Below are 22,080 nucleotides of genomic sequence, written 5' to 3' on the forward strand. Positions count from 1 at the left end.
AGAATTTAGTTAGGGATTTTGAGATGGGGAGATTATCCTGGATTATCCAGTGGTCGCAGTGCAATCGCACGGGTCCTTATAAGAGAAAGACAGGAGGGTGAGAGAGAAGAGAAGCGAGGCTGGGAGCAGAGGTTGCAGTGATGCTCTTGGAAGATGGAGGGATGGGCTATAAGCCAAAGAGTGCAGGTGGCCTCTAGAAGCTGGAAGAGGCCACAGAAACCGATTCTTTCCTAGAGCCGCTGGAGGTGTAGCCCCATGGACACCTTGACTTCAGCCCAATGAAACCCATTTCAGACTTCTGACCTTCAGTACTGTAAGAGAATACATTTGTGTTGTGTTAAGCCCCTAGGATGTGGTAATTTGTTACAGCAGCAATAAGAAACTAATATACCATCCTTCATAAAGAAAGTGGCCATCTCCTGCACACCAGCAACTGCTTCATCCTTAAGAAGCCCACGCCCATTCCTACCATTGAGTAAAAGCGCAGCCCCTCTGCTGAGAGGGGGCAGTGCAGGGTGAGGGGATTCTCGGCCAAGGTTGAGGAGAGCCCTCCCCTCTAGCACTTCCGGTCTTGCCTGCCCGTGTCTGTGCATCCCAGAAAGGCTTGCAGCTATGGCAGGGCGTATGTTCATCCCATGTAACTGGGCACTGCTGGGCCCAGCAACAGTTGCTGTTCTGGATGGATGGGAGAGCAGGTTGGGGGGTGGGCTATTCTTGGGGCTGTCTAGCTAGTGTTTACCATGTGCCAAGCCCTGCCCAGGACCCAATTTTCCCAAAACCTGGGAACTATCATCATCCCCATTTTACAGATGAAGAAACTGAGGCTCAGAGAAATGATATAACTTGCCCAAGGCCAACCAGCAGGATGCGGTCTGGCTTTTGCTTGCACAGGCCCAGGTACGGGTACGAGCAGCTCCAGCCCTCCCTGGGTACCCCATCCACTCCCAGCCCTCCCCGGGGACCCCATCCACTCCCAGGCCACTGACAGGCCTATCAGGCAGTGGACCTCTGCTGCAGGCTGGGCCACGGAACCTGGGACTACTCCCTGCCCCAGCACTTTCTGGACTGCGGGGGTACGAATCATGCCCCTTGTCTGCCTTACAGAGGTCTGCATGGTAGCTGAGGTCAGAGGCGTAGGAGGACCCCCAGCAGAAAGCCGGACTCCTGGTGTAGGAAGAGACACTCTGAGAATCACGGAACCAGCACCGCTAGATAAACGCCAGCCCTTTCTCACGGTGAGCGGTGATAGCCTGTGCAAAGCTGTCTCCTGTATGACCTCACTCAGGCTTCCTACAGCTTGCCATCACATTCCCATTTCACAGAAAATAACCATAATGGGAATGATTATGATAATGGCTATTTGTGGAGCCCCTATCCATGCCAGGCACTAAGCTAAGAGCTTACTGATGTTCCCTCATTCTGTCCTCTCACACGTCCCCTAGGAGAAAATGTCTAAATCAGCCTCCTTTCCAACCAGCACACTGGGGCTCAGAAGCCCACTTGTACCACTCCCGTGGCCTTTGCCAATGTCCTCCCTGTACAGAGGGGGAAATGGGCCCAGAGAGGGTCCTGCTCAAGGCCCAGTGACTCAGTGCAGGGGTGGGCTGGGAACCCAGGTCTCCAGGCCTCCAGAGGAGTCTGCCTTCCTCTTGGTCACAGGGCATCCCTCATGTGACATCCTTGGGAGGTAGGAGATCCAGCCAAAGGCCCTGGGGCCCTGGGGCCCTGGGGGTGGATGTACTCAGTCTGCCCAGTGGGGTGGCATATGGCTCTGAATCTACCTTCTCCTGCCTCTAGTGGGTCACCAAGATCCTGGACATTAGCACCTGGGAGCTGGGAAGCCAGAATTGGGGATCTCCAATGGCCCGATTGGTGCTATGGGGGACAATGCCTATACCCTGGCCCCTCCCAGGAGATGTTTGCCTCAGATGACTTCCTGGTGGCATTGGTGCCAGGCTGGGAGGAGGGAGGAGGCAGGCTGGGCGTCTCTGCCACAGCAGGCTTCAGAGCCCTGCGCGGAATCCCAATTGAGCTATTTTTAATGTGCTTCAATTTTCATTTTCTTTTATTGGAAAACACAGATGGTGACTTGCTGCCCCTCACACACACTGAGCAAGGCGCCGACAGGGAGAGAGATGTGCAGCAAACACATGCATGCCTCTCCCATGCCTGGGAAACTCGAGCCGGCAACCAGGTCCTGTGGCTGCTCCAGACCTCAGTTTCCCCAGCTACAGAATGAGGGTGGCTGAGGTGGTCCCCAAAGCCCCTGCCAGCTCCGCGGTCTATGAGGGTCTGGGCTAGAGCAGGAGACGAGGCTCCAGTTGGACACTGGCAGCAAAGGGTGTCCTGTGTAAGGGAGCACATGGCCAAAAAAAAAAAAGAGAGGTAGGGGACAGGGCGAAGGAAGGACAGTTGTTGGCCATGGGGATGATCTTGGTGACACAGCCACCCACACTTTGAGGTTTTCGAATTTTCCAAATGAGGAAACTGAGGTTCAGGAGACCAGGTGCCCTGCCCAAGAGCCCAGTGGCCGGGGCGGCTGCCAGGCTGGGAGGAGGGCGGAGGCAGGCTTCAGAGCCCCGCGTGGACTCCCAGTTGTGCCGGCCACTGACTCAGGTCTGTGAGAGCACAGCTCCCGTTCTCGTTCTCAGCCCTCTCCTCATCGCTCCCGCCCAGATGTTCCGTTATTTATTTTTCTCATTGTAAAAGCAATACACGCTCATTAAAGGCAATGTGGAAAATGTAGACAAGTCAGAAGGAAATACAAAGTATAAAATAATAATCGTCTCCCTGCATCGTCCCTCTACCCTTCACTGCCACTGCCGACATCTTGGCGTGTACTTTGCACTCTTTTTTTTTTCATAATTTGTGGTGCTTTTAACATCGTGGTGGAACAGGGTAGCAGCTGGCTGTGCATCACAATGGACTTGAGTGCCTTTAAAAAACACTAGTCCTGGCTGTCCCTTACTCCATAAGATGGAAAGAATTAGGATCTTGGGAATGGGCTGGCAATGGGCGGCTGGGAATCTATATTTTTTAACAAACTTCCCAGGTGATGTTGAGGTAACCAGCCTGGATCAGCCCACAGACCTGCACTTGGTAAGATCACGGCAACCAGACAGCTGAAGCCACCTGTCACAATTGTGGTCTGAACTCTGTGGCCTTGGGTGACTGAATTCACCTCTCTGAGCCGCAGTTTCCTCATGTGGAAAATTGGGACCCTCCTTTGCAGAGTTGTGGGGAGGATGACAGAAAAAAGCCAAATAGGATCTTAAACCCGTCCAAGACATTGCCTCCCTCCCAAGGCTGTCATCATAACTGTCCAAAGCCACCAGCATCAGGGGCCTAAGGCCACTTTCTCAGGCTGTGGCTGATATAGTGGAAAGGCCCCAGGAGGAGAGAAAAATGGGTTGTAACAGTGGGAAGTGACCACTGCAGGCCCTGGGGTGTGCTCAGCTGGCCTGGCCTCCATCGGTCTCATCTTCCCCAGTTATGTCAGCCCTCCAGGACACGGGGACATGTGTGAACCGTAGACATGTGCTGGCCCTCCTGTGGCCAGCGAGACAGGAGGCAGATTCTTGGGGGCTCAGACATTGGGAAGAGTGGGAAGCTGCTGCCTGAGGACCGGGGTGAGGCCACCAGGAGCAAGGGAAGAGGAGCGCTGGTAAGGCAGGAGGAGCACAGCAGATGCGGATTAAGACCTGCTCTGCCTCCCCAGAGTGTCCTTTTCACACAGCTCACACCTCATCACTCCAGGATTGTCGGTGTCTCCCCATTACCCACAGGTTAAGGTCCAAATGAGACTGGCGGTCATTTCCACCAAAACTTAGCGAGAACCTACTATGGGCCAGCCTTCTGGAATGAATCTCTTACCATTTCCATCTCCGCTCCTGCCTGCCATCCCTATTCCATACAACAGCCACTCCTGTCCTTAAAGACCCAGCCACCTGCTGCCAAGCCTGGAATGGGTCTTAGCTAAAATCCTTCCCAGCATACCCTACCTGCCAAAATTCTACTCAGCTCTCAGGGTCTGGCTCAAAGGTCACCTCCTGGGCTCCCCAGCCCCACTTTCTGTGTGTCCCCAGCCCTCCACCCACCCTGGGACGTAACTGTTTCTGAATGCCCCAGGCAGTGGGGTCTAGGAGGGCAGGGTGGGTCAGATTATGCTCTGTCTAAATAAACCAAGCATGAACCTCTCTAAGTTTCAGCTTTCCAAGCTGTAGAATGGGTGGGCTGTGTTATCTATCTCACCTGCCTAAGCAGTTTGGCATCTATAGCAACTTAGAGGATGTAGCTGCTGTTTGAAAACTGTAAAGTGCATAAGCCTTAGGTCGATGGGCAGAAAGAGTATTGAATGGATGGGATTTGAGGCAGGCCCTTGAGATTCCCCCCAACACACACACACACACACACAAAGCCTGCTGTTGGTCGGGCCCAAAGTCTGGCTTTGCAGGTCGTGGGATGTAGGGGCCGCCAGGCAAGGGTGGTTATGGAGAGCAGCCCCTCCTGAAGGTGCACCTGTCATCGAGGAAGGTGCGCTGCTAATTGCCTCTGTGAGAACATTGCCCACACCTCCTCTAAAGTGTGTCACAGAACACACGAGGGACGGGGGACTGCTTTGAATTCGGCCGGGCCCAAAGTCTGGCTTTGCAGGTCGGGGGCTGTAGGGGCCGCCAGGCAAGGGTGGTTATGGAGAGCAGCCCCTCCTGAAGGTGCACCTGTCATCGAGGAAGGTGCGCTGCTAATTGCCTCTGTGAGAACATTGCCCACACCTCCTCTAAAGTGTGTCACAGAACACACAAGGGACGGGGGACTGCTTTGAATTCTCTGCGCAAGGCTCAGAGACACATAGAAGGGTAGCCTGAGGCAGAGGCACGGAGGGTGTGGTTGGTGTGGCCACGGGCCAAGACTCCTTAAAGGTGACAGTGCAGTGCTTCACAGTTTGCAGGGCACTTTCCCCTTCATTGCCTCCTGTATTTCTTACAACAGTCCTGCCACATGGACATTCATTCATTCATCAGGCCTTCGCTAGCATCTGTATGCTGGCCTCAGGCTATAGGAATGAGGTCCAGCCCTGGGGCAATGCAGATAATGGGGAGGGGGCCAGGAAGGGCTTGGGGCAGACAGACCACCATTATTGTACCATTAAGTGCAATAAAGGGTAACAGGTCTCACAACCGAGGTTGCACAGGGGAGGGAGGAGCACACGAGGGACACCGAGAAAACAGGCAGAATCCTCATCTTACAGGTAACGTAACTGTGGTTCAGGGAGTCCAAGGGTTTTGCTGAAGTCCCCTGGTGACTAGTGGCTGTGCTGTGTTCTTTCAGGACACCTTATGGCAGGTCAAGAAGTAAGCAAGGGAAATAACTGGGGAAAACTTATTCCAGGCAGGAGAGTAAGTGCAAAGGCCCTGAGGAGATGTTCATTACCTGATTAAATTTTCTGGTGGGTTCATTAGCTAACTACTGGATGGGCACCATGGTGTCCTGCTTTGTGGATGTCCCGGAGCCCTGCTTCAGAGGCAGCACCCATACGAGTGAGTGCTAGCTGCTACTGGATACACAGGCTGTCAGGCAAGGACTGCCTGGGGCCCTCATGAGGTGCTGTCAATCTGGCAAGGTGCTTTCCAGGTGTCTGGGGCCATCCCCCAGCTTTTGGGATCCCCATACTTAAAAAATAATAGCTTACGCATAGTGAGCACGGTTAATTTTTAGTAACATTAGGATCCCCATTACGCAGGTGAGAAAACGTAGGATCAGAGAAATGACACCATTTGCTCGGGGTCCCACAGCTGGGAAGTAAAAGAGAAGAGATTTAGATTTACAGCTGACTGGAGTCTGCTTCTAACTTCCCTTCTAGAATGCCCTCAGCTCTCTTTCTCATCTAGTCAAATCTTATCATCCTTCACAGGCCTTTGGGGGACCCTCCTCATCTGGCCCCACTCACCTTAATGTCTGCATGTGGGTCAGCGGGATCCTCCCAGTGGGATCCTGGGGTGGGGCTCTCAGCACAGAGAATGACTCAAGCTCTGAGTCCCCTTAGACCCCGCAACAGCACCCCACTCATCATCCACCAGTACCAAGAAAGCCCTCCCTTCTCTCTCCGACAACACCCGTGCCATTTTTTTGAATTCTAAAACAGTTTTTAAGTGGAAAAAAGTATATGCTTATTATAAGACATTATAGAATATAAAGTGAAAAGGCAAAAGCTCTTTTTCCAGAAGTAGTCACAATTAGATATCATTTAGATGTTTCACTGTGCAAAAAATGCGTATAGGGAGGCATAAATGCATACTTATCCCTTTGAAAGTCACAAATGGCATCATACTCGATGTACTGTTTGTAACCTGCTCTTAACATATCATAGACATTTCTGACCCTGGTACAGAAGGTTCCGGTGCATTTCTCCTACTGGTGGCTTGGTTATCTAGTGTGGGACAGCGGCCTCATGTCTAAGATGCTTGCATGTGGCCCCTCTCCACTCGCCCCGCAGGCTGTCTGTGAGGAGAGACTGAGGTAACAGGTGTTGGGTTGCCAGCCTGGCCCAGGGCAGGCTTTCAGGAATGGAGAGAGGAGGGACACGGGGTCATCGGCCGGGACCAGCTGGGTTCCAAGGTGGAGGTGGGGTCAGAGCGTGTCTCTGGGCTGGAGAACATCCTCCCGCTCCCCGCTCTCCTACAGGCCTGTCTCACAGGCCCGCCACCCCGCCCAGCCGGCCGCTTCCCCTGCACCTCATCAATCTGCAGACGGCTGGGACAGCGCAACCCAGCTGGACACCCTCCGGAGACTCCCAGATAAAGCCAAAAACTGGCAAAGGAAAGGAGGCATGGATGTCTGGGGTCGATTCAGCACCACAGGTCCTGGGCCCTGACCTGTCTGAGCCTTGCCCCGAGGTCCTGGGGGTCAGTCTGACCAAAGGCTTCCTGTGCCTGTCTCGGGGGACCTTTCTAGTCCAGCCGCCCAGCTGAGCTTCCTGCCTCCCCTCTGGACCTTTCCACCGCCCATCCATCCTGAAACCACAGCCGCACAGACCTTTCCAGAACACCCCTTTTATCATGTCACTCCCTGCTTGTGGCCTGCTGGTGGCTCCTCAGTGCCTGTGGGAGAAAGTGTAAGCTTCTTCCCCCGGAATTCCTGAGTCAGCCCGGCCACTCCTTCCATCCTGAAGTCCCCACCCCCACCCCGGGAGCCCTGGGCTGCACTGGTTTGTCTCCTTTTGCTGCATGTCCCACCTCCCCACTTTGCCTGAGTCTATGTAGTGAACATCCATGTGCCCAGAATGTGCGCTGTACCCCACAATGGTGTGACCCCAGGCACGTCACTTATGCTCTTGAAGCCCTTTCTTCTCCTCTGATAAAGAACTACCTTTTGGAGTTGTCCTGAGAATTGCATAAGATGAGCTATGCAGAATGCAGGCACAGTGCTTGGCCCTTCACGAGGGCCAAATAAACATGGGCTAAATAAACATGGGTCTCCTTCCTTTCTTCCCTGTGAATTATAATAATAATAGCAGCAAACACACATAATGCTCGTGCGAGGCTAAGGTGGAAGCATTTACATGTATTACCTGATTTAATCTTAACACTCCTATGAGATAGGCACTGTATTATTCCTATATTTCAGATGAGGAAACTGAGGCACGGAGCAGTGAAGTAATTGTTCAAGGTCATGTGACCAGCCAGGGCAGAATATTTGAACCCAACGCATCTAGCTTTCCCAGGGAGCCTTCTCAAAGCCAGTGAGATGGCTCTCCTCTCAGTCCTGTGTCATCCCTCTAATAACATGGATTCAGAAAGTCACCCTGAAGGCAGTGGACTGGGGGCCGGGGGAGGGTGGGAGACCACGGGGGCAGGTGGATCTTTCTGAGGCTCTGGTTCTTCCCACAGACAATTGTTTGGCTGAAGGTAGCCTCCTGCCCATTCGATTTGGAGATTCCCTCTCCTGCGCCCATCTAAAAATACTTGACAACTGTAAAAGTGAGTGAAAATAAATTTGGGGAAGGCAGGTCAGTGCAGCAAAAGGAGAGCCGAGAGCTTTGTAGCTTCCACGTGCCTTGGATAAGTCCGTTCTCTTCACTGGACCTGTTATCTCACGGTGGGATTTCGTGGGACCTGACACTGCATTCTAGAATACTACACAGTGAGAACGTTTCCCCTTTTCAATTCTCCTCAATCCCCTGATCCCTCAAAGAGAAGCCTTGCCTGGGGGGCCGCTGAGACGCTGCCTGCACGCAAGCCTCGGGCTCAGGATCTGCCTCAGAAGCTCCTGCCCCTCACCTCACCTGCCCCTCACCTCACAGGCAGACTTCTCACTTCTGCCTTCCCGCCTGCGGGCCTCTACCCTCTCACAGAAATGCAAGGATGATAACCCCCAAGAGCAGCCTTGTCCAGCGAGGGCAGTGGCAATTCTGGGGTCCATCTACATGGCCCCACATGACGTGCTGGTGAGATCGAGTGCCGGTTGCCCACGGCAGCAACCAGTTCCTGTAAACTGTCCTTACATTACCTTTGGCTGCTTCCTCGTGCCTTTCTGGTCTCCCAAATCCTGTCCCAGGCTCCCCTCCTTTCTGTGGGCACCCGGCTGAGAGAGCGAGCATCAGGCTTGAACTGTACCATAATCTCCTTGCCCTCTTCCTGTTGTATTTATAGTTACAGTTACTTTCTGTTTCTGTCAAGAGATACAGGTGTTTTATTTACGGCAAAGCTATGGACTTTTCTTAATACATTGACAGTAGCTCTCCCTTATCCACGGTGCCACTTTCCGTGGTTTCAGTTATCTGTGGTCAACCATGGTCTGAAAGTATTAAATGGACAATTCCAGAAATAAACAATAAATAAGTTTTAAATTGCACCCCGTTCTGAGCAGTATGATGAAATCTTGCACCGTGCAGCTCCATCCCGCCAAGGACAGCGAGAACACGGCTCGAGCTGGTAGAAATTGAGACTGACAAATGGGAACCACAGTACAAAAGGTTTCTGAGCCTCTTCAAGCCTTAACATTTTGATTTGGTTTGGGGACATACCTGCTACCTTTGTGGGTTGAAAGCACTTTCTGGGTGGCCCGTCTTTCTCCTGGAGTGGTCACAGTGGGTCCCGTATCTGTGGGGTGCCCCTTCAGGAGCCCACAGATGCACTGGCATACAGATTGCTCAGGCCCAAGATTTGGGTCTTGCAGTGGCCTGGGACCCCCAGGGGCCCAGCACCCACGCTAATCTGTGTGTTAGGCTCGCATAAGGGTGAAGCCAGGGTTGGGGAGCAAGCTCTAAGTTTTTCCTCTTATCTCCCCAATCCCAGCACCCTCCGGGCTTGAGGTAGAAGTTTCGGGAAGGCCCCATCACCACATCTGGAGCTCATTACTCCAAGAAGCTGCAGAGGCTGAGGATATAAATGGGTCCAGCAAGGGTTTAGATAAATACGGGGATGATAGATCCGCACCAGGTTATTGAGGGGAAGTGAAAGGATGTTCGGGGAAGATCCTTAACCTTGTCAAGCTCCCCCAACAAACTGTCCCCCGGGGGGGCCTGTCTACTCAGCAGCCTCATCTCCTGCCTCTCCCCCACATGTAGCCCAAGTGAAGCCAAAGGCAGAGAGGACTCCCTCTCAGAACGCCAAGCTTTTGCCTGTGCTGACCCCTCTGACTAGTATGTCTTTTCTTTCCCCTTTCACTGGGCTCAGGGAAGCCTTCCCTGACCACCCAGGCTGGGTGTAGCACCGGGGCTTCCTTCACCAGGACGTGGGACTGACTTGTATGTCTGCCGAACCTACTTAAACTGGCCACGGGAGCCTACGGAGGGCCCAAGGTGTAGTAAGTTCACAACAGTAGTGGCCAGGATGTGTGCCAAGCATTTCGCATGTACCAACTCATTTAATCCCCACAACAACCTGGTGAGGCAGGTCCTCTGATCATTCCCATTTTAGAGATAAGGAATCTGAAGCTCAGAGAGGTGAAAGGACTTGCCCAGGATCACACAGCCAGGGAGTGGGGAAACTGGGATGCAAACCCAGGGCTGCTGGACTTTGGAGCTCATGCTTTCTCTTCCACGCCATGATGGCCACGCAGAAGTTCGTGAAAAAAGACTGCTGACTGGAAGAATGAATGAGAAACAAAATAGCATAGATCCAACTCCGTCAAGCCCTTTTCAGAGGCTCTAACTGGAAAGGGAGTTTTATTTCTCTTGTATGTCTACATGGTAGGAACGTTGCACGGTGATGTTTCTGTCTACACAGGCATAAAGATGATCATAAATAACATTGGTCGAGTGCCTCAGACATGACGAACATTTATCACATTTAAGCCTCATGGTAACCCTGCACGGCAGGTTTCATTCAATAGACGGGGAAACTGAGGCCAAGAGAAGAGAAACGACCCACCCAAGGCTGTGGAGCTAGTGATCAGCCAGGGTCCAAAGCCTGTGAGTGGAACCACTGCCCATAAGGTATTATTCTAGACCAATATCTGATTTTGGGGGAAGCTGGTTTTCTCATCTCTATGATGGGTACGATGACCCCAATTCATTCACCTCTTCACTGGAGACTTATGTCCCTCCAGGACAAAGAGGTGGCCCCTGAAGCTCAGTAGCTCAGAAGGGAGCTGAGCAGTGATATCTGCAGCGGACACGCCTCACCTCGTGCATTATCCTAGACAACTGTCCTTGATCCTATTCCTCCTTACTTTCAACACGGGGACAGCAAAGCTTAGAGAGGCTAAGCACAATCTGGCAGAATCAGAATTTGAACCCAGGTCAACTCATGTCTCTGCAAGGCAGAGGTGTGGAACCTTCTGGAAAGGTATGAAGGTGAGGAAGAAGGTGAGCACTGATGAGCAGGCTGAGGATAACTCCCTCAGGCTGCAACGAGACTTGGAAGAGAAGGTAGAGAATGTGAAGGAAGTCAGCTCCGTGGTGGCCAAAATGCTGATGTGGGCTTGGGCCTGGGGTGAGGGCTTGCCTGGGCAGGAAGCAGCAGAGATAACGGGGATCCTGTTACAGCACTGGGGGATACTTCCAGGCAGGTGAGCACACATTAGCACTCCTCCCTCCAGGTGCCCCATCATCCCTGAGTACAGAAAGCAGATGGGGGGTGGCCAGCAGGTGAGATCTCAGCCCCATCTGCTCTGGTGGATTATAGGCTCACTTGCTATATGACCCTGGGCAGGCCCTGTCCCCTCTCTGGGCTTCAGCTTCTCCACTGGCAAATGAAAGGCTTGGATTAGACTGGAGTTTCTCAAACTTCAGTCATTCCTGAACTATTTTTAGGACTTTAACCACGTAACCCACATAAACTACACTTTTAGATTGACTCACCTGTTTTTTCCTGAAATAAATTCATTAGTAAAGGAAAAATCAGGTTACTACTATAACTAGAAAAAAGTCAGCATAGATTCCTATAACCAGAAGTAGTTTGGTGAGTTGGTTAAGAACATGGGCTGTGGAGCCAGCTGCCTGGATTCATAATCCTTGCTGACACACTCACTGTGTGACCTCGGGCAAGTTACTTAACCTCTCTGTGCCTCAGCTTACTCATCTGTAAGCTGAAAATAATAATGCCTATATTGTGAAGTTGTTATGAGGCTAAAAGGAGTTAATATTTTTACAAAGCAGTGACACTTAGTAAGTGCTCTATATGTGTTTATTAAATAAAAATAAAAATACATAAACCGTACGCAATGAAAGCAAAATGATGCCCTGGCATTCTAGTTCCCTAGTAGGGTCTGAGCTTGAGGCCTGCTTTTCCTTATTGAAAAGGGAGATTAGGGGCTGTCAGCAAGGTGTTAGAGACATGTTGGCAGGAAACAGAGACTTTCTCCATGAGTAATCAGCAGGCGTGGAGGAGAAGGCAAGGGGAACTTTCTTACCGTGTGATTCAGTGTTATTTAATGCCATTTCCGTGTTCCTCCTAGAGTCTGCTCTGTCAGACACTCGGGTAAACACGGGACTAAAGCACGTCTCAAGTCTGGTTCTGATGATCTGGGACTCCAGGAAGAGAAAAGAGCAAACCTCCGATGCCATGGAAGGGTCCGGGCCATGGCACCTACCCTGCCCCACGTCCCTTCCTTCTCCTGCCCCTTGCCGGCTGAAAACCCTGTACTGTGGCAGCCAGTACAGGGTTGTCTGGGTTTTCTTGGTCAGCCCCAGTTTAAACTATCCCGCTCCATTTCTTTCCACGGGGAAGTGGCACACGGTAGAAGTTAAGAGTAAGGATTCTGGACTTCAAATTTCATTTCTGATCTGCCTTGAGCAAGTCACATCCTGGCTCGGTTCCATTTCCTCATCTGCCAAGAAAGATAAAACTACCCACCTCAGAGGGCGCGGGGAGGGTTAGGGGAGGGAGGTGGGAATGGAGTGTCAGCACAATAATGCAGGTTAAGGGCTTAGACAGCTCTGGGCACAAAGCTAAGGACACAATAAACGAGTCGTTATAAATAAATTCAAAAGTTGAGAAAAATGTCCTTTGTCAAACCACGTGTCTTGATGACAGCAATTGTAGCACTTCATGCATTCTCTCCTCAGATCCATTCTTCTCTCCGCGTGCCCCGTGAGGCAAGGACCAGCGACTCACCTCAGCACCTCGGCCTCCGATGTAGGGCTGGAGCCCAACTTGCACACCTCAGCCCCCGACCTCCATTCCTCTTTTTTTTCCAGGGCACCAGTATGTACTGGGATCCACCACAGTCATGCATACAAAGGAATGGGACAAGCTCTGAAGACAAGGAGCTCATAGACAAGAGGCCCCAGGACATGTATAGCCTACCCTGCTGGTTTTCATAAAATACTATATACTCTGCTATTTCTAGAAAGAATTGGAGGGAAGTTTATTTTATATAGATAGATAGATAGATAGATAGATAGATAGATAGATAGATAGATAGATAGATAGATAGATAGATAGATAGATAGATAGATAGATAGATAGATAGATAGATAGATAGATAGATAGATAGATAGATAGATAGATAGATAGATAGATAGATAGATAGATAGATATAGATATATCTATATCTATCTATCTATCTATCTAGATAAAATTACATTTACATTAAAAAAAGCAGCCAGAAGGCCCTTGCAGGTAACTGTCCCATGAACCTGGGATGAGATAATGACTATAGAGAACTGTCCCATGAACCTGGGATGAGATAATGACTATAGAGAACTGTCCCATGAACCTGGGATGAGATAATGACTATAATCAGAAAACAATGTTTGCTCTGAGCTTCCCAGTAGCCAGAGTGAGAATAGAAGCAGGTTGAGAGGGGAAGATGAAAGGAAATAAGAACAATAGTCAAAACTTAAAACTTTTATGTGTGGAAACAAACACATTGAATGCTCACAATAACTCAGTGAAATACAAATTTACTTTCCCCATTTTATAGAGGGGGAAACTCAGGCAAGGGAGGAAAAGTAACTTGCTCAAGTGGCTAGCAAACAATGATCCAAAATTTGAGCTGGGAAATTTGGCTCTAGAGTCACACTAATGCTTAGCCAAAGTGCTATTCTGCCAGCTTTTTCCTGTGCTTTCACATTGAATTTGCACAACTCTACCACGTGGGCATTACTATTTTCCTTTGCCAAATGATGTAACCGAGGCACAGAGAGGTGAAGTGACTTGCCCAAAGGTACACAGTGTGTCAGCGGCAGAGCAGGGCCTGCCCGATTTCACTGTCCTTCCCCTCTAGCCGTCTAGCTCAGCTCCAATGTGCAATGGGTTCTAGAGCTCATGCCACTGGCAAAAGGACAAAAAGAGTCCATTCCAGGTGATGAGACAGGTCACACCTGAGTGGCAGCGGAATCCTGATGGCTCTCCCACAGGCCACCCCTGCTGACAGAGGTCCCCGGGGTCTGGCAATGCCAGCTCACAGGCCGCAGCCCACTCCAAGGTATTTGCTTTGCTCCCCTGAGTGGGTGAGTCATCTCAGAGCCCTGCCCCTGGCCCATGGCAGTGGGGTTTGGAGGTTCTCAAGTTGACCTACTCAGACAACAAAGAGCCCCTGGGACAGCCTGGTCAGTCCAGAGGTCACAGACCCTGATGGAGTCTGACCTCAGTCAAGCCACTTCATTGGATGGGAGGATGGAGGGGCAATTTCAAGGACTAATTCAGTAAAAGCACTTAGTGCAGTATCTGGCACATAGAAAGTACTTAATAAGTTTTAGCTATTATTAATGTAATTAACCTGGCCCAAGCCTATCTGTGGTCCACAGCCGCTCTACCCAGGATGGGCAGATGCAAGCCTGACTCACTGAGGCCCTGGCCCAGTAACCGGGTCAGAACAAAAGGCAGTCGTGTCCCGTCCTCCAGCTATGTGATCTGGGGTCAGCCAACCCTCCTCTCTGGACCTCAGTTTCCCCTTCTATAAACTCAGGGGCTTGGTCATAGGGACTTGCTCACTCTGACCATTGGCTACTTCATCCTTTATTTTCATCTAACTTGGCGACATTCCCTGGGAAGGAGGTGGGTCTGGACCTAACCCCTTTCTAGAAACGAGGAAAGCAAAGCTGAGAACAGAGGGATTTACACCCCGAGGCTGTGGTAGATGAGGAGGGCGCAGTGGGAAGTGTGCGCACGTGGCCTCAGACAGAGTGGGTGTGCATCCCAGCTCCTCCACTCCCTCATTGGAAGGTCAAGATAATGCCTTCCTGACCTGACTTTTCCATCCTTAAAGGTGGGAGTGAGAGACCCCTTTGCAGGAGGTGGTCAAGATTAGGAGTGTGGCCAGAGGCCCTAGCTCAGTTCACGGCCCACTGTAGGTGGTCAATGAGGAGGCTTTGTTATTCTTTCACAAAAGGCCAGTTTCATCATCTCATCTCTCCCCTGCAGACAACTCTGAAATGGCTGGCTTCCTGTTGCTCCCAGCATGAGGACATGCAAGGTAAGGCTTGGCCTCATCCCACCCCTCTCGCTCTCCACCTCTTAGTTCCAGCCTCTCTAGATCCCCTTCGGCCACCAGGAATCCACACTCCTACTGGGTGTTTGCTCAAGCTGTGTCCCCTCATTGGTGCACCCTCCCTTCCCTTGGAGCCGACTCATCTTTCAGGCTGCACTCCTGTGTCCCATCCTCCAGAAAGCCTTTTCGGACCTTACCAGATCCAATCCTCTCTTACAACGTCTTCTGAAGTAGTTTTCTAGGATGCGATTGTCCCACATCTGTGAGGTTCTTCGACGACTGTCTGCTCTGCCACCAGGCTCTAAATTCCTTGAGGGCAGACATCTTTTGTGGTCTTCCCACTGCCACACCCCGGCCCCAGGCCCAGGGCCTGGCCCACAGCCTGGCCCACAGCAGGTACTTGGTCATTACTGAATTTTGATCAGAACAGAGCTGATTCCTATGTGGTTGGAGGTCTTTCTCACCAAGCCTTGGTGGCACATGGAGAGGTTAAACTGATTCCACTGTGTGACCACTTTGCAGGTTACTTGTGGGATGTGGAAAGGGTCTGGGGAGACATGCTTTGAAAGATAAGCTGGAGATTGTCACAGAAATCACATGAGTGCCAGCTAGACACACCAGGCTCATCTATGGGTAGACGCCAGGCCCCTCCTGCGCTGCTCATCTGCCCGAAGCCCAGCTTGGGTCTCACTGGACAACATCAACATAGCCCCCCGCTGCTGAGCACCTGCCGTGTGCCAGGCCCCTGCACCAGTGGTAATTATCTCATTAAATTCTCACAACCCCGTGACATAGAAATTGTCAACTCTTTTAGAGATGAAAGAAACTGAGGCTCAGAGAGGTAAAGTCACTGGCCTAACGTCGCACTATTAGAAAGTAGACAGGGGTGTGGTTTGGATTCTTGATTTTTTTCACTGAGGTATAATATGTATACAGTCAAGGGCACAGACCCTCAGCATTCAGCTTGATGAAGTTACCAAATGTGTATCACCACGTAACTACCACCAGAAAGTTCCTAGTGTCCTTCCTCATCGATACCCCTTCTCACCACATGCGATCACTATCCTGACTTCCGTCGCCGCTAATTAATTCTGCCTGCTTTAAGTTCCTAGAAATGAAATCATTCGGTGATCTTTGGTCTGGCCTCTTGCTCCCAGCATAATGATTTTGAGATTTATCCATGATGCTTCGTGTTACCAGCAGTTTGTTCTTTTTTATGGCTGCATGGTATTCCACTGTGTGAATCTACCACAGTTTATTTACCCAGTCTTTGTTGATGGGCAATTGGGTCTTTTCTAGTCTGGGGCTATTATGAGCAAAGCTTTCTATGAACATTCTAATCTAGTCTAGTACCTGCCTAGGTGAACACGTGCGCTCATTTCCTTTAAGCGTGTACTATCTAGGGAGTGGACTTGCTAGGCCGTGGGGCAGGCATATGTTTAGCTTTATTAGAAACTGCAAAATTGTTTTCCAAAGGGGTTATATGACCGATTTTATTCACGTCACTGCCCCAATCTGTTTCTTAGGGAAATCATGATGAGGGGTGATTTTATTATTCTGGCTAGAGGGCATTTATTGTGTTGGTAATGAAATGCGATTTGATTCTTTTTAATGCTATTGGGTGATTTCCATTAGAAACGAATTCACAGATCAATGATACACCTTTTGTCAGACCTCCTATGTGCCATTTAGGGGTTCAGATAAATGTGGCTCCATTAATGGACACCGAGTCAAGCTTCCCGAGTCAGAACTTAGGGGCCCAGTTCAGAAGCAGATGGAATTACCATTTGTAGACATGTAGGAAGAGGCTGCTACATGCCAGGCACTGTACGTGGAGCTTTTCTTCATCCCCTTTAATCTTCTCAAATGTATTGTGAAGTGGTAATGATGATTCCATTTCACAGAGGAGGAAACTGAGGCTCAGAGGGGTAAAGTGCCATGGTCTGGGTCTCACAGGAGGCAAGTGTATGGAAAGGATGCCTCCTGGTATGGGAGGTCAGTAGCCTATCAGGACATTGGGGACGGCCTACGCATTGTTGAGCCCTGGGTTGATGTGACCATTAATAGCCAATGCATCTCCAAGAGTCTGATGCCTGGCTTAGAGTCTATGCTCATTAAAGGCTTGCTGGCAACTGAGTGACCCAATGAGTGTAGCTAATGTCAAAGCGGGAATGGAACAAGGACCTCTGGACAAACCTGGAGGTTAATTTCTCTGCCCAGAAACACAACATCATAGCACACGGTATAAAGTTGATAAACTCCATCCCCCTTCTGATCTGTGAGGCTCAGGAGCTAGGAACGCTGTGTGCAAAGCTCCAGCTCCTGGCTTCGCTCCCAGCCCTGTCCACCGACATTCCCTCCATTACCCCTGGCTACTGCTACGCTTGCCCTGCAATCAGAAAGGGCTGTCTGTCGCTAACCGGTCTTGTTCTGGGCATCCTCCTATATCAATCCATACAGGCCAGGAGGATAATGTACATGGGCCCCAGCCTCGGTCTGGCTCTGGCGTGGACCCCCACCCACTCACCCAGGGGCTGTGGGCAAGCCCTTCATTCTGAACTTCGGTTTTCTATCTGTAATAGGGCAAGTTTTTGAGGAAAATAAAACAGTGCAGAGGTGTGGGGTAATGAGGATGTGCATGGGCCTTGGAGGTTCAGACCAGGTTCAAATCCCAACTCTGCTACTTCTCCGCCAGAGGCAGGTGTCTTAGCCACAGGGCACTTCAGCATTCTCATCTCTAAACCAGGGAGAAAAACAGAGCCCCCTGCAGAGATGGGCACAGAAGGCGTGGCACTGGCACGTTTCACGCTCTCATGCAGGTTAACTATTCTTGCTGCTCTTGCGTTACTATTATTGTACTGAGCCAGAGCCAATGTGAGAAACCGATGGTGTTTTCTTGCTAGGAAGAAAACCAGGCTGTCGGAGAGAATACATCCTGCTTCCCCTGAGGATTTTTCACTCTGAATCTCCAAACAGGAGGAACAGATGGGACACACAGTCCATTTACTCACTCAACAAGTATTTAAGTGCCTACTATGTGCCAGGAGTTATTCTAAGTGGCAAGCAATGAGTGCCTAATGTTTAACTTTAACTACTTTTAACTACGGTATCAGCTGGGGGTAGGGGTAGGGAAGACGGAATCCCCTTATCTCTCAAGGAGAGACAAGACGCCTTGGGATTTAGATAAGAGGGAGACTGGGGCGGGGAGCTGGGGGGAAAGCAGCCAGGTGTCGAGAGGGGAGGGAAAACAGACGGCTCCAGGAACGCAGTTTTAAGGAGTTTTACTTAAAAGGGGGCATAAAGTGGAGGGGATGAGACTCTGGAGGTGTCAGTTTAGGGAGACAAGTCCCAGCAGCCCCAGGGTGAGAGAAGAGACGTCTCCCAAGGCTGCTGCTGGAAGGAGATCCTCAGGAGGGGATCAGATGGAATAACAGGATGGGGGGCAGGTCTCCGAAGCCATTGCCAACCCCACTGTCCACCTCTAGCCTCCTCTCCAACATAGCCAGGCCATTGTTACTGGGCAGAAGGAGCCCAGTGAGGGTAGGACTGCCCCCTCCACCGCTGCAGGGGAGGCCCAGAGCATGGGGAGCAGAGGTGGACAGAAGGGAGCAGGGTGTACCAGCCAGGGTGCCAATCCTCACTTTCGACAAGGGAAGAAGACTTGGCAGGCCAGGGTGGCTCACACGAACAGGGTGGCTCACACTCTGCCGGTGCCACATTGAGAGATTTACATGTACCACCCCACAACCGGGGCGGGAAGGTTCCGTTCTGCTCCCCGTCTTATTGATGAAGAAGATGAGTTTCAGAGAGCTGAAGGAATGCGTCCAAGGCCACACACCAGTAAGTGAAGGAGCCGGCATAATGCTGCTGGGCTCTACATGGAGAGCTTCTAGAGCTAAGGTGGGTGGAGCTCTCGAAGAGCTTGCAGGGGCAGGGAAGGGCCTTCCAGGCCAAGGGAACAGCAGGAGCAAAGGTGGGACTGACTGTCTCAGAGGGTAGGGAGAGTGCAAGGAACGGCAAGACACTGAAGGTGGCAGGAAGCAAGGCTGTGGTGGGCTTGGTGGGTCTCAGCTGGGCACAGGGCCCCACCCTCTGGCATTTAGAAATGTACGGAGACAGTATTGGTCTCGATAATGACGACCTAGGCTCACAACCACGCTTGCTCGCTGCTGACACTACAGCAGTGCCATCTGCAACCTATTGGAATGCAGGACCCCAGGGCCACTGGCCCTCCCCTGGAGGACTGTCGGGGCATGATGACCCTGCGGTGGCGGAGCTACTAGCATTTCATAGCTGGAGCCTGGCATGCTAAACATCCTGCAATGGGCAAGACAATCCGACAAAAGGAAGAAGTGTCCTGACCAAAATGTAAATAGCAACTTCGTTAAAAAAGAAAAAGAAAAAAAAGAAAACGTGTATTAGACTAATCATGACACGTACTTCCCAAAAGAAAAATACCCCAACGACAATTGTCGACGAGAATTCCATTGAGGCCAAATGATGGGACGTCAACTAGATAGAAAGAGCCTGGCCGCACTGGTACCATTGAAAAAGATCTCAGGGTCATTGGGGACCTCGAGCTGAGTATAAGGGAAGCAACAAAAGGCTCAGGCAAATCGTTTGGGCCTGAAGCTTCAAAAACGGGGTTTATTTAGATAATCCCTCCCCAGGCCTCCCTGCCTCAGCGCCTGGTTTCTCTAAGGATTTATTTCGTGAAAATGTCTCTCTCAACAAGTAAGTTATCCTACGCTGAGCCGATGAGGGAATTCTTCTCTGCGTTCAAAACCACAAACCCTGGGCAGCCCTTCTGCGGTCCAGCGCAACTTTCTGCAGCGTCAGGTTATGAATCACTCATCAAATCCGTGTCTGATTCCAGGCCGGGCTGGGTGCATGGGGGAGGGGGGCATGCATTCCACTCCCAGCTCAGGGGGCCGTGTGGGCTGGGCTGGACCAGTTTCTCCTGACTCTGAGTCCCCAGGGGTCATCTCTAGAAATGCCCAGACTGGGTTAGGTCTCATCTACTGCTCCAGGCCCTCCACACAGATGAGCTCCTTGAGGCCTCAGAATGACCAGGTGAGCTAAGGCTGGTTAGCCCATTTCAGAACTGAGGGGGCAAGCGGGGGAGGGTGTGTGTGACATGGTGAAAAGGAAAAGGTGGCAGGACTAAGACTAGAAGCTATAGGGGTCTGACTCCAAAATCCTGAGCATGTCTTAGTGTGCCCGCTGAGACTACTGACCATGCTGCTTACTATTGATGCTCCGGTGGTGCCATCCCCAACCTGCCAGGCTACAGAACCCCAAGGTATGACCTTCTGAGGACTGTGGGGCCACCTCAACCTTAGGGGCTCTTCTATAATAGTTTGAGAACACCTCTCTTCCCCTCTGCCAAACTCAAGGCCCAGCTCACGTCTCATGTCCCCTGGAAACCTCTATAGCAGAGCCCTGGCACATAGTATGTCCTCAGTAGGCAATTGTTGAATGCAAGGGATGAATAAATGATCAAAATCACTAATAATAGTATATGTGCACCATAAATGGCTACTGAATCAATAAATGAATGGATTGATGGGTGCGGTGTGGTCCTAGAACAGGAAAATGTAAGGAACTCATATACAGATTTGAATCCTGGCTCTGTCACTTACTAGCTGGGTGACTTTGGGGAGATTACTTTGCTCTGTAAGCCTTGGTTTTCTCGTCTGCCATATGGGGATAATGGTAGCACCTACCACAAGAAGTTGTTATGAATATGCAATGGGATAAGGGACCAGCAGAGTTTGGCACAGCACCTGGCACCTGGGCATTCTTGAGAATGGAAACTGTTAATCTCACGACCATCATTATTATTTACAACAGATGCTTGAGGGCTTGGGACCAAGAACATTTGAGGTTTCCTGACTTTGAAGAAATCATCAACACAGATACGGACAGAACAGGCATTTTTAAGAACAAGAAAATCTTGAAGAGAGGATGGGAAGCAAAGACCAGACTCCCAAGTGAATAAAGCCATCTGTGCTTCTCTCTAAATCGTCCCCAAAGTGAAGGTTGGGCCAGGCTGAGTTCCCAAGGATCCTTCCAGCCCCAGAGTGGGGATTTCTCGTCTCTGAGATGAGTTGGTGTTTTTCATTTTAATGATTTCCTTAGGTCCTGCCTCAAGGAAGCCATGAACTCAAAGAGTTCTTCAAGGCAGGCTGATAAAAGCCACATTACTCTGGCCTGAGTACCTAGCTCCAATATCATTTTAGGGTCTACTTAGTTTTAGATGCATCGGAACAGCCTGCGCATTATCATAACTCCCTCCAACTTCCAAGGTCTTGTGGGGGCGTCACGCCAAGTTGTAAAAGATTCTAGGATAGAGGAGGAAGTTATTTTTACAGGCAGACAATGTATTCATTCATTCCTTCATTCATAAAACATTGATTTGAAGGCCCACTGGTAACAGACCCTATGCTAGGCACTGGTGGCCCAAAGATTACCAAGATAAGAAAGTCTCTACATTCTAGTCTAGTGGTGGAGGGCAGCGTGGACAAAATTAACCATATTTTAGTGTTATAAAATCATCTGCAAGACAGTTGTAGATGAAGGGCTGAGGGTGGGTATAGAGCAGGATATATATACTCAGGAAGGAACATTAGAGTTGGGCCTTGAAGGATGACTAGGAGTTTGCAAGACAGAGACGTGGAAGAAGGGCATTCATTCTAGGCAGGAGCTAGGACCTGAACTATGGTCTGGGGGCATAGCAGTTTATGACACATATGTATGAAATCTAGAGCTAATGGATGCAAATGACAAGGACAGGCAGGGAGGTCAGCGGGGGCCAGCTCACCAAACAGTTGCATTAGTAAACTAGAGGGAGGTGTTTGACTTTGAGGTTTTTAGATATTAAGGAGCCCAAGTTCCCAGCATAGGAGTAGTAGGGTCTGAACTGCAGTTTCGAGGACTCAGTGCTTACGCTTAGTGGGGTCCGGAGGAACTTAGATGACCCAGGAGAGGACAGGTATGGCCCTGAGGGCAGGTGGTGGCTGTTGGGATAAAGGTCAGGGAATAGTTGGAATGGCTAGGGAGAAAGGGAGGCACAGGTGAAAAGAACCATGCTGGCTCTGGCCCAGGTACTCTCTCCCAAGAGCCACAAGGCAGCCAGATTAGGAAACTGAGGCACTGGATGACTGCTCAAGATTCCTAGTCAGGTCAATGGCTGGATTCACA

The 22,080-nt window shown here is 50.6% G+C and overlaps 1 protein-coding gene and 1 long non-coding RNA gene across 4 annotated transcripts in view; one reads left to right on the forward strand and one right to left on the reverse strand.

Annotated features, from left to right (window-relative positions):
• EPHB2 (EPH receptor B2) overlaps positions 1 to 8,611 on the reverse strand; it is a 143,288-nt gene extending 134,677 nt beyond the window's left edge. For all 3 annotated transcript variants that reach the window (XM_015598978.2, XM_025041500.1, XM_015598976.2), the window contains exon 1: positions 8,506 to 8,611. In XM_015598978.2, coding sequence (XP_015454464.2) covers positions 8,506 to 8,596 — 91 coding nt within the window. In that variant the 5' untranslated portion in view covers positions 8,597 to 8,611. The remainder of the gene's footprint in view (positions 1 to 8,505) is intronic.
• Positions 8,612 to 19,684: 11,073 nt separating this feature from the next.
• On the forward strand, positions 19,685 to 20,901 carry LOC112472947. Its single transcript, XR_003043854.1, has 2 exons — positions 19,685 to 19,950; positions 20,731 to 20,901. It is a non-coding gene; the product is annotated as an uncharacterized LOC112472947 (long non-coding RNA).
• Positions 20,902 to 22,080: the final 1,179 nt, after the last annotated feature.

Source organism: Pteropus alecto, unplaced genomic scaffold, assembly GCF_000325575.1.
Source record: "Pteropus alecto unplaced genomic scaffold, ASM32557v1 scaffold39, whole genome shotgun sequence".
NCBI classification, from domain to species: Eukaryota; Metazoa; Chordata; class Mammalia; order Chiroptera; family Pteropodidae; genus Pteropus; species Pteropus alecto.